At 36.4% G+C, this 13,180-nt stretch overlaps 1 protein-coding gene across 5 annotated transcripts in view; it reads left to right on the top strand.

Moving 5' to 3' along the window:
* EXOC1 (exocyst complex component 1) overlaps window positions 1–13,180 on the top strand; it is a 62,201-nt gene that overhangs the window by 42,551 nt on the left and 6,470 nt on the right. For all 5 annotated transcript variants that reach the window (XM_015534738.2, XM_015534737.2, XM_042984495.1 and 2 more), the window contains 5 exons: window positions 200–363; window positions 918–1,025; window positions 2,806–2,882; window positions 3,416–3,644; window positions 11,595–11,778. In XM_015534738.2, the coding sequence (XP_015390224.2) occupies window positions 200–363; window positions 918–1,025; window positions 2,806–2,882; window positions 3,416–3,644; window positions 11,595–11,778 (762 nt within the window). The remainder of the gene's footprint in view (window positions 1–199; window positions 364–917; window positions 1,026–2,805; window positions 2,883–3,415; window positions 3,645–11,594; window positions 11,779–13,180) is intronic.

The raw sequence follows: 13,180 nt of genomic DNA, 5'->3' as shown, positions 1-13,180 counted from the left end.
TTCTTACAATATACTCAGGGATAGGACACAAACATTAATGAAGGAACAAGACACTGTACAGCCTGTCCCATGTGGTAGACTTGTGTGATAACTAATATGAGCACTGGAAGATGAAGACAGTGGAGAAAAGAGCCCTGGTTTACGCTATGGGTCTTTTATTTGTGAAGGTCACAACTTTCAAAGTTTTATTATTTCTTAGGTCTTCATGGAAGTTCTGGGAAATTAACTGGATCCACTTCTAGTCTAAATAAACTCAGTGTTCAGAGTTCAGGGAATCGCAGATCTCAGTCATCTTCTTTGTTGGATATGGGAAACATGTCTGCCTCTGATCTCGACGTTGCTGACAGGACCAAATTTGATAAGGTAAAATAAAATAACAAGTACTTCTTAAACATTAACATTAGTTTTCTAACAGCAGTTTGTAAGTGTGTTCAAAAATTTGGGCTCTGTTGTCTCTTAATTAACTATATATTACTTTCCAATTGGAATCTGAAAAAAGTGCTAGTCAAATGGCAACTGAAATGTGTATTATCAGTTCATTGACTTTTAACAGCTTTATTAAAATTTACTATAAATCATTAAGTGCTTGTATCTTAAGTTCTTTGAGCCAACTACAAAGTAGAGAGGAAATAATAGCTTTTATGAAGCTAAATTATTCTCAGCAGTGCATTAAGTTTAAAAAGTTTATCTCTGTGTTCCTCTTTCTAGATGTCAAGTGAATAATTGTTGTGAGTTTTATTCTAGGTATGTCTGGCCCTGTTATGCCTTGATCCTTCTGCTTCGTCCTATCAATCTTGGAATAGTTTCTTTTGGAATTCTATTGAGATTATTATAGATAAAGCATCTGTGGTCCCTAAGTGCATTGAATGTGGATGATTTTTTAAGCATTTGGTGCAGTTAATTTTTGTTTTCTTCAGATCTTTGAACAGGTACTAAGTGAACTAGAGCCCTTGTGTCTGGCAGAACAGGACTTCATAAGTAAATTTTTCAAACTACAGCAACATCAAAGTATGCCTGGAACAATGGTATGGCTCACATTTATTTATTGGCTAATATTTGTGATCTGTAGCATAATTGGCCTTATTAATTTATTGTCACAATTTCAATATCAGAACAGAAAAAGAAAAAATTTACGATGTAAGGATGTTTTCAATAATTTTTATCATATCACGAGATAACAAAAACAGTGATAGACTTTGAGCATCTAATTTAATACTCCAGACTGTCTTAGGCTTAAATATCCTCTAAATTAGTGAGGGTGGAAAATGTCTGAATAGAAGACATTTTGTAAAAGACGTTATTCAAAAAGAAATTTTAGCATTTCAGTAGTCACCAAGAAAAAATATAATTAAAAAAAAAAGATATTTGAGTATATAAACCATGGTCTAGGAAAAAAAAAGAAGAAAGAAAGAAGCCTCAAATCTGAATCTTTCTTATGTCTTTGCTACTAACTAGCATTAAGACCTTAAACCAATTGTTTAATCCCCAGTTTTCCTCATCTGTACAAGAATATAATAATCCCTGTTTAGCATGCCTCTCAGGTGGCATAAATGTAAGAAAATAAAATGAAAGACTGCTGCAATATTTTGAAAAACTTAAAAGCACAATGCAAATAATTTTTTTTTTAAAGTAGGCTCCATGCCTAGCATGAAGCCCAGCACAGGCTTGAACTCATGACCCTGAGATCTAGAGTTGGATCCTTAACCGACTGAGCCACCCAAGCGCCCCAAATAAAGTGATTTTTTTTTTAAGTTTATTTTAAGAGAGACAGAAACGGCGCAAGTTGGGGAGGGGCAGAGAGAGGGAGAGAGAATCCCAAGCAAGCTCCACACCACCAGTGTGGAGCTCAACGCAGGGCTCAACCCCATGAACTGTGAGGTCGTGACCTGAGTTGAAATCAAGAGTCGGTTGTTGGGGCGCCTGGGTGACTCAGTTGGTGAAGCATCCAACTTCAGTTCAGGTCATAATCATACTGTTTGTGAGTTCGAGCCCCATGTCGGGCTCTGTGCTGACAGCTTGGAGCCTGGAGCCTGCTTCACATTCTGTGTCTGCCTCTCTCTCTCTGCCTCTCCCCTGCTCATGTTCTGTCTCTCTCAAAAATAAATAAACATTAAAAAATTTTTTTAAAAAGATGTATGTGTCTCCCTCTCTGTGCTCCTCCCCGACTCATGCTTTGTCTCTTTCTGTCTCTCAAAAATAAATAAACATTTAAAAAAATAATAATAAATAAAAAATAATAAAAGAGTCAGATGCTTAACAAACTGAGCCACCCAGACACCCCAATGAAATGATTTTTAAATTAAGGTCACCTTAAAAAACAGAACCAACATAAAAAGCAATCTAAAATGAATGTTGTTGTAGATGATGATGGTAGAAATTTGCTTATTTGTTAGCCTCTGTAAGAATTTTTAATAGCATTTTTTAAATGCCAGAGTTTTATTCGAATGATTGATGAGATTTCTTTAATTTTTAAAATTGTCTTAAAAGTTTTTTCTGGTTTTTTTGAGCTGCTCCCCCATCCATTCCCACACCTGCTCTGAGCCTCCTGTACCTCCTCTGTCCCTGCTTTCCCCTCCTGTGCACACACACAAGCACAACTTCTCAGCCTACAATAATTCTCAGATCAAATCTAAGAGCAAAACATCTCATAAACATTCTTAAGCAACATACTAAATTATACAGTTTTAAAAATCATTGGTTTTCATAATGTATTCTCTCCTAGGAATTTTAAGACTGAGCAGGCTTTTGCTATATAGTCAAATTGTTGGTCTTTTGTTATGTAAAGTACCTGAATAATTTTTGCAGACTGAAGCAGAGGACGTAGATGGAGGAACATTATCCCGGCAACATAATGCTGGTGCACCACTGCCAGTTTCATCAGAGTATGTGTTTGTTACTATCTGTCATTTCTTTGGGAGGAAAAAAAACTTAAAATTGAGCCTCGGGGAATGCCCCTCAAATGGCCGGGAGGTTGGGGGGGGGAACCAGATGACTCTGGTAATGTGACTGTACTCACAGCACTGACACGTGTACCTAGTGTCTTCTTGACATCTTACTGAGTTAAAATCAGTCCTGTTTGACTCTTCTTTGCTCTGGTAATCACAAAAAAGTGCAATCAATTTTGATGTTTGCTGGTAAGAAGTAGCATTTGAATAGTGGTATATTTCTCAGAAATTACAAAGCACATTTCAGGATCCAGCTTTACAAATGACATTAAGTTATGTTTTGAGTAATAAAACTTAACTTCAAAAAAATATTTTTATGTTGGAAACTGATGTAGAATAATTAGTTCGTCATTTTTGGACATTTTTAATTGAAGTAATAAATTTTAGTCATTCTGTATGTATGCAGTGGATTAAAGTTAAAGATGAAAACACTTGAAACTTGTAATCTGTTTTGTATGTTTTCTGAACAGAAAAGATATGATCCGCCAAATGATGATTAAAATATTTCGCTGCATTGAGCCAGAACTGAACAACCTAATTGCGTTAGGAGACAAAATTGATAGCTTTAACTCCCTTTACATGCTTGTCAAAATGAGTCATCATGTGTGGACTGCACAAAATGTGGATCCTGCTTCTTTCCTGAGTACTACATTGGGAAATGTTTTGGTGACTGTCAAAAGGAACTTTGACAAATGCATTGTAAGTTTTTTTGTTTTTTTTTAAGTAACTTAGAGTTCTAATGATTGCAAAAATAGGTAAATGTATTTAAATCAAGAGATTTTCAGCTTGCCATTGGGGGATCTGCTCTTCACATCCCTCAAAGCCCTGAAGCAGGGTGTCGGCTGCAATTTATATGAACAGAGTTTGATGATACTATACTGGCTACTTTCCCTTCTACACTTTGAATCTTGGCAAGTTCTGGAGCCCGTGGCGTAGAGGTAGCAGCTGCTTCAGAGATCCACTAGGTCAACTGAAATCTCAGTTAACTGGGGCACCTGAGTGGCTCAGTTGGTTAAACGTCTGTCTTTGGCTCAGGTCATGATCTTGTGGTTCATGAGTTCGAGCCCTGTGTCAGGCTCTGTGCTGACAGCTCAGAGCCTGGAGCCTATGTCTCCCTCTCTCTCTGCCCCTCCCCAACTCATACTCTGTCTCTCTCCCTCTCTCAAAAATAAACATTAAACAAAAATAAAACACTAAAAGAAATCTCAGTTAACCGATTAGGGACCACAGATCACATGAAACGGCTGAAACTATCACTTAGATTTATTGTTGTTGTTTTTAAAACATATTCTAATAAGAAAATTAATAATTGGATTATTTTAATTGTTTAAATTTTTATTTAATTAGTTTTATTAGTTTACTAGTTTAACAGCTGTAATTAATAATCATATTGCTCTATTTTAAGAATACATTGTTCTTATAATAACTTCCAGTAATCATTATTTTCTTCCTTCTAGAAAAAAAGAAAAATTATTAGCTATATTTGTCTGCTAGGTTTTGGTAAGTTTGTAGGTATGAACTGGGCTGTGCCAGGTTCCAAAATAAAAGGTTCATTTTATTAATGTAGCTAATATGTAAAATTTGATGGCTATCATTTGAATATTTCTACTGTGTAACCTCTAAGATATATCCAGTTCTTGAATACCCATAAAATAATGGGAGATAAAAACATTAAGGGCAATTAAAATCCATATTATTCTTACACTTTTAAAAAATAATATTTATTGAGTTTTTAAAGTATGAAGGCAGTATGTGTATGTGTTCACTATAGAAACTTAAATGTCACCTCAATAGACTTTGTTAATCCTCTTTCCTTACCACATGATTTCACTTGGGATTTTAAATACTTTGAAATTTGACCACTTAAGGCTTATCCTCTTCCCTCTTCCACCTTCCCCAGAGGTGATGATAAACTTGGAGGTTCTGACCACAAGCTGAGAGCCAGAGGGAGAAGGAAGAGCTGCTGAAGACTAAGATAATGAGTCCTGTGTGACATAGCAGGAACACTAAGTCATGAGGACACTATGCATTTCCAGATTATGAAGGCTTTGTTGCTTTTATTAGTAAAATGTAACTTTATCTACCATCTGTCAGTCCAACAGAATATAATTGTTAAAAGCCTAGGATGTAGTGTCAGGTAAATGTAGATGTGGGTTCAAATGAAGTGCTTAGCACACTGCCTTGCACAGCAATAAGGCCTTACTAACTGATGGCTCATAATGGCGGTGGTGGTGCTCACGCTGCTGCCAGTGGTAGTAATTAATAATAGTTTATTAAAGAATGTTCATGTTATTCTCAAAACAGAGCAGTGGAGAAACAAAGCAAAATTAACTTAGACAAAGGTGCAAACTCAAATATTTTCTCATAAAATTGCATATATTTCTAAAGGATCTATCTTTTGTCACTATAGGGAAGGATAGTTCCTTCTGCCGCCTCTCATCTCTGTGTCTTATTTTAACTCCTGTCTTCTCACTGTCTGGTGGATTGTGTGTACTCCATAAGTGTTCTATGTTTTGGTATTTGGGACAAGATTAGGACCTAAGGCAGACCTTGAATGGGTCTGTTTGTATTGAGCCAAAAGCACGAATTTCAGATGGCTGTAGAAAGTGGGATAGCGCCTGTGTTTGGCTCTTTCATTTGGTGGCCAAGATCAAAGTATCTGGTGTTCTTCAAAGAACAGGACTAAGAAAGCTAGCCTAGCCTGAACTAGAGCTAAAATAGGAAGTAAGTGACATATCAAGTACTACCAAGCTCGGCTCTGCGGTCCTATACATTCTTACCTGTGCTTAATTTGCTTTCCAGGATTCCTCACTTTAGTAATGCAGATTTGCGCCCTTAAACCTTTGAGAGTGATGTGATTTGGTTAAGTTGCCAAGAACAAAGCACAGATAAGCCTCACATGCTATGTGCCTCACATCAAAGTTATAGTCTTAATCACCGAGTAACCTGTGTCGAGTAATAAGCTGCAAGTAATGTGTACAATGAGCTTGAGAGAAATTTTATTTTTATAAGATTTAGTTCATTGATGGCTCTTTTTTTTATTTTACTTTTTTATTTTTTAAAATTTACATTCAAATTAGTTACCATATAGTGAAACAATGATTTCAGGAGTAGTTTCCTTAATGTCCCTTACCCATTTAGCCCATCCCCCCTCCCACAACCCCTCCAATAACCCTCAATTTGTTCTTCATATTTATGAGTCTCTTCTGTTTTGTCCCCCCTCCCTGTTTTTATATTGTTTTTGTTTCCCTTCCTTATGTTCATCTGTTTTGTCTCTTAATGTCCTCATATGAGTGAAATCATATGATTTTTCTCTTTCTCTGACTAATTTCACTTAGCATAATACCCTCCAGTTCCATCCACGTAGTTGCAAATGACAAGATTTCATTCTTTTTGATTGCCGAGTAATACTCCATTGTATATATATACCACTTCTTCTTTATCCATTCATCCATCGATGGACATTTGGGCTCTTTCCATACTTTGGCTGTTGTCAATAGTGCTGCTATAAACATGGGGGTGCATGTGTCCCTTCGAAACAGCACACCTGTATCCCGTGGATAAATGCCTAGTAGTGCAATTGCTGGGTCGTTAGGGGAGCTCTATTTTTAGTTTTTTGAGGAACCTCCATACTGTTTGCCACAGTGGCTGCACCAGCTTGCATTGCCACCAACAATGCAAAAGAGATCCTCTTTTTCTGCGTCCTCGCCAACATGTGTTGTTGCCTGAGTTGTTAATGTTTGCCACTCTGACAGGTGTGAGGTGGTATCTCATTGTGGTTTTGTTTTGTATTTCCCTGATGATGAGTGATGTGGAGCATTTTTTCATGTGTCAGTTGGCCATCTGGATGTCTTCCTTGGAGAAGTGTTTATTCCTGTCTTTTGCCCATTTCTTCACTGGATTATTTGTTTTTTGGGTGTTGAGTTTGATAAGTTCTTTATAGATTTTGGATACTAACCCTTTATCTGATATGTCATTTGCAAATATCTTCTCCCATTCTGCCGGTTGCCTTTTAGTTTTGTTGATTGTTTCCTTCGCTGTGCAGAAGCTTTTTATTTTGATGAGGTCCCAGTAGTTCATTTTTGCATTGATGGCTCTTTTCTTAAATGAATGCATTGTTTCTATTCTACCAGTTACAAAGTCAGAAAAGACAAATGTCATTTAGAATATTTCCTTTTTTTTTTTTTTAATGTTTATTTATTTTTGAGAGAGAGTGTGAGTAGGGAAGGGGCAGAGAGAGAGGGAGACACAGAATCCAAAGCAAGCTCCAGGTTCTGAGCTGTCATCACAGACCCGCTGTGGGGCTCGAACTCATGGACCGTGAGACCATGGCCTGAGCTGAAGTCAGACACTCAACCAACTGAGCCACCCAAGGTGCCCCTAGAATATTTCCTTTTAATATTTAAGTATATTCATGCTATAATTACATCCTGTGCATTTTAATACCCCACTGGGCACACCGGGGTTGCTCAGTTGGTTAAGCTCCAACTTCGGCTCAGGTCGTGATCTCACGGTTTATGATTTCGAGCCCCGCATCAGGCTCTATGCTGACAGCTCAGAACCTGGAACCTGCTTCTGATTCTGTGTCTCCCTCTCTCTCTGACCCTCCCTCACTCACGCGTGCTCTCTCTCTCTCTCTCTCTCTCTCTCTCCAGAAAATGAAAAAACATCTAAAAAAATTTAAGTGCCACACTAAACAAAAATCTTCATGCAGTTTAATAACAACCATAGGCCAGCATTCTAAATTAGTGCTCACTGTGTACCAGATGCTGATCTAAGCACGTGGCACACATTATCTCATCTAATCCTCACAACCTCCTCCCCCCTACATAAGGTAGATGCTCTGAGACGTTATGTTACTTTCTCCAGGTCAAAGTAATAGAATTGGTATTCGTACCCAGACAGTCTGGTTCCAGTGCCTGCAGTCTTACACTACCCTCTCTACTGCATTCAGTTTTACTCTTCACAGTTATCAATACTGATAAATAAATATTGGAATACAAGAATACCTCAGAAATATTTCAGCTTCAGCTGAGCCAGACTACCACAATAGAGCTAGTATTACAGTAAAGCCAGTATTGCAACAAAGTGAATTCACATGAATTTTTTGGTTTCCCAGTACATATAAAACTTATTTTTACACTATAATGTAGTCTATTTAATGTTCAATGTCTAAAAAACAATATATATAATATAAAACTATTTTATTGCTAAAAAATGCTGACCATCATCTGAACTTTCAGTGAGTTGTCATCTTTTCTCTGATGGAAGGTCTTGACTCCAGGTTTATGGCTGCTAAGTGATCAGGGTGATGATTACTGAAGGCTGGGATGGCTGTGGCAGTTTCTTAAAATAAGACAACAATGAAGTTTGCCCCATAAATCAACTCTTCTTTTCACAAACAATTTCTCTATAGCATGGGATGCTGTTTGATAACATTCTATCCACAGAACTTCTTTCAAAATTGGAGTCAGTCCTCTCAAACCCTGCCGCTGCTTTATCAACTAAGTTTATGTAAATTCTAAACTTAGTTCTAAATCTGTTGTTGTCAACAGTCTTCACAGCATCTTTAACAGAAGTATGTTCTATCCCAAGAAACCACTTTCTTAACTCATCCATAAAAAGCAACTCCTCATCTATTAAAGTTTTATCATGAGATTGTAGCAATTCAGTTACATCATCAGGCTCCACTTCTAGTTCTCTTGTAATTTCCACCATATCTGCAGTTACTTCCTCCACTGAAGTCTTGAACCCTTCACAGTCATCCATGAGGGTAAAAGCATCTTCTTTCAAACTCCTGTTCATGTTGATGCTTTTGACCTCTTCCCATGAAACACAAATGTTCTTATTGGCATCTAGAATGGTGAATCCTCTTCAGAAGGTTTTTAATTTATTTTGCCCAGATTCATCAGATACGAAATCAAAAATATTTTTCTTTTTTTTTTTTATTAATTTTTTTTTAACGTTTATTTATTTTTGAGACAGAGAGAGACCGAGTATGAACGGGGGAGGGTCAGAGAGAGGGAGACACAGAATCCAAAACGGGCTCCAGGCTCCGAGCTGTCAGCACAGAGCCCAACGTGGGGCTCGAACTCACGGACCGCAAGATCATGACCTGAGCTGAAGTCGGCTGCTTAACCGACTGAGCCACCCAGGCGCCCCCAAAATATCTTTCTTAAATAATAAAACTTGAAAGTTGAAATGATTCCTTGATCCATGGGCTGCAGAATGGATGTTGTGTCAGCAAACACGTAAACAACATTAATCTCATTGTGCATCTCCATCAGAGCTCTTGGGTAACCAGGTGCGTTGTCATTGAGCAGTCATATTTTGAAAGGAATCTGTTTTCTGAATAGTAGGTCTCAACAGTGAGCTTAAAATAGTCCATAAATCATGTTGTAAACAGATGAGCTATCATCCAGGCTTTCTTATTCTATTTATAGAGCAGAAGCAGAATAAATTTGCATAATTCTCGAGGGCCCTACGATTTGGGGAATGGTAAATGGGCATTGGCTTCAACTTAAAGTCACCAGCATTAGCCCCTAACAAGTGAGCCTGTCCCAAGGCTTTGAAGCCAGGCATTGATGTCTCTGTACCTATGAAAGTCCTAAATGACATCTTCTCCCAAAACAAGACTGTTGTGTCTACACTGAAAATCTGTCGCTCAGTGTAGCCACTTTGATTAATGATCTTAGCGAGACCTTCTGGGTAACTTGCAGCTTCTACAGCAGCACTTGCTGCCTCACCTTGCACTTTATGTTATGGAGACGGCTTCTTTCCTTAAACCTCATGAACCAACCTCTGCTAGCTTCAGACTTTTCTTCTGCATCTTCCTCACCTCTCTCAACCTTCATAGAATTGAGAAGAGTTAGGTCCTTACTCTGGATTAGGCTTTGGTTTAAGAGGATGTTGTGGCTAGCTTGATCTTCTATCCTGACCACTCAGATTTTTTCCGTATCAGCAATAAGGCTAATTTGCTTTCTTACCATTTGTGTGTGCACTGGAGTAACACTATTCATTTCCTTCAAAAACTTTTTTTTTGCATTCACAACTTGACTATTTGACGCAAAAGGCCTACCTTTCAGCGTGTCCTCTTTTGATATGCCTTCCTCACTAGGCTTAATCATTTTTAGTTGTTGATTTAAAGTGAGAAGCGTGTGGATTATTCCTTTCCCTTGAACACTTAGAGGCCATTATAGGGCTATTAAATGGCCTCATGTCAATATTGTGTCTCAGAAAATAAAATTGTGTCTCGGCCTGAGGAGAGGGAGGGAGATGGAGGAATGGCTGGTTGGTAGAGTAGTCAGAATACACACATTTATTGATTAACTCTGCCAGCTTATACGGACATGGTTTGTGGCAAGCCAAACAAAAGATCATGCATCACAGAAGATCCTTACAAATATAATAATAATGATCAAAAACTTGAAATATTGCCAGTTACCAAAATGTGACACAGAGACGTGAAGTTAGAAAATGCTGTTGGAAAAAAGTGAAGCGCAATAAAATGGGTATGCCATAGTAATAAAGATAATATCAAATGGGTGACAGTGCTCCACAGGACTTTCTAATACTAATATCTGTAGCCTGGAAGTAATTACTTTTCTAAGCCACATGTCATTTGAGTTTCAAGTTATACCCCCAAAATCATTTATGAAATTTTAGGTAGAAGTAAAAATGATCTTATAGTATTTAGCAGTGTAATTCTTACTGTGAATATATCTAGATCCTCTGAGAAGTACACAGAACCGTAATTGAATTTGTGGATCTTTTTGACCCAAATGTCTAGGTTTTGTCTATATGAGATATCCCTTTTTTACTTTGTCAACATCGCACACAAGCACTTTGCTGAAATAATTTTAGAATAAGTAACTGATGGATACATGGAAAACTATATAGTATGTATATCCGTAGTAGAAATGCCTGTTCTCCCTCTCTGTTCTCACACCCAGAAATTAAAGAACTGCTCTATCCAAACACAAAATTTAGGCTAATGAGAATTGGAAATGACTATGGTTCTCAAACCGGAAATAACCTAGAGGAATCCTGTGTGTGCTCTGTTATCTAGTCTGCCCCAAGATAAACAATTACCTTATACTTACCTTTCATGAATAACAGAATTGTTTATTGCTTGTTTTTCTTTGAACAAATAAATACTTGAGGTTCACAAGGTTTGATTGTATCTTGTTTTAAATAATTTGGATTTTTTTTCCTTGATGTTATTTTCTTAAAATATATGTACTTTTTTAAAATTTGAAGTTTTTATTTAAGTTCTAGTTAGGATACATTTACAGTAAAATTGGTTTCAGGAGTAGAATTCAGTGATTCATCACTTACATATAACACCCAGTGCTCATCACAACAAGTGTCCTCCTTAATACCCATCACCCATTTAGCCCATCCCCTGACCCACATACCTCCACCAACCCTCCGTTTGTTCTCTATAGTTAAGAGTCTCTTATGGTTTTAATTTATGAAAATAGTTTTTCTTGGTTATCCCTATCGTGTTAATCTGTAATTAGTAAACATCCAAAATGTTCTAGGTACTAAATTATGTCCTGCCACTATGATGTATACATTTGCTTATGACTATATGTTGTTTCTAAGCTGCCTGGCTCTTTCTCTCCCTTGCTTTCTGCCTAACATTAGAGTAATCAAATAAGGCAAATGGAAGAAGTAAAGATCTCAAAAAAGAGTAAAGTAGGAATTCTTCCATTTGTTGCTGAATTTGAAGAATTTGCTGGACTCGCAGAATCAATCTTTAAAAATGCTGAGCGTCGTGGAGATCTAGATAAAGCATATACCAAACTTATCAGAGGAGTATTTGTTAATGGTAAGCTTTTGTTATGTTCTAAAGAATTTTTTGGTTGGTTGTTTTCACTATTATGGTAATTCAAGTTGGAGGATAGATACGTTCATTTTCCATATTCTATAGTCTTTTTTAACTTTCTGAAAGTAATTATTTCTTGAACCTGAAAAATAAAACCCATTCATATTCATCAGGAACCACTTCTATTTTAGGGTTCATATGGGCTTATCACTATGCAAAATTGAAATTCCTTTTTTAATCCCCAAAAATTACCTTTTAAAAAAATTTAAAAATTAAAAATGAGATTTTACATTTGCATCTTAGCAAATGTCTGTGTAACCTTAAGCAAATCAATATACTTCTTTAGGCCTCAGTTTTCATTTCTGTCCCATAAGGTAGATTAATGCTAAAATACTATATAATTCACTGTCTTCCTGTAGTATCAGATCCCACAATTAAGTTACAGAAACAGTAGGATGTGCCATTTAGTTTCAGATAAATGATCTGATTGCATGTAGTCAGGAATTTTAAAAGCTGAAACAATTGACAGCTTTTGTTGTCAATTGGAATCATCTTACCAATTACATACAACATTTTTGGTGGGATCAGGTCAAGGGAAAGATGGATAAATTACACGATTGGATGTTTGTATGGTTGAGATTTCTTTTGAAATTCACAGTAGCTTTTCTTTGTCTGATTGTAAAGTAATACATGCTCATTACACACCCCCAAAAATAAAAAAACAAATTTTAAAAATCAAAAAGAAAATAATTTGTAATCTCATCAGGCAGAGATAACATTTAATTTTTATCCTTCCAAACTGTTTAATATTTCTCCTTCATATATATGTGTATGTTGAGTGTGTGTGTGTGTGTGTGTGTATGTTCTTTAATATAACCTGCTACTCCATAATTCTAGTGCCTTTCCTTGTCAATTTATGTTATTACTATAATCATTTTCATGACCACATAGTATTCCATGTGTTATTATTTATCAAATCTCCTATTAATAAGCATTTAGTTTGTTTCTAATTTTTTGCATATATTTTTGTATTCTTGTCCAGTCATTTCCTTGGAGTAAATTACTGGAAATGGAATTACCAGGTCAAAAAGTTTGCATATATCTCAAGGCCTTTGCCAAATTGCCATACAGAAAGGTTAAACCAGTTTAGTGTTCTGAATGGTTGGTGAGCGTTTTCATCACATCTCATTAATGCTGGATATTAGTAGATATTATCAGTCTTTTTATTCTTTGTCGACCTAATAGGCTATAAATTGATTTTGTTTATGGTTGGGTTTTTTTTTTTTTTTTTTTTACCATGCAAGAGCTTTGAAATTTCATGTCCGATTTATTTATCTTTCCCTTTATGACTTCTAAGTTTTTGGACCATTCTTAAAAAGGTCATGCTATCACAAAAGTTTTTTTT

This window comes from Panthera tigris, chromosome B1, assembly GCF_018350195.1.
Source record: "Panthera tigris isolate Pti1 chromosome B1, P.tigris_Pti1_mat1.1, whole genome shotgun sequence".
Taxonomy (NCBI): Eukaryota; Metazoa; Chordata; class Mammalia; order Carnivora; family Felidae; genus Panthera; species Panthera tigris.
Note: the sequence above shows the minus strand (reverse complement) of the source record. Positions and strands in the feature narration are given on the sequence as shown.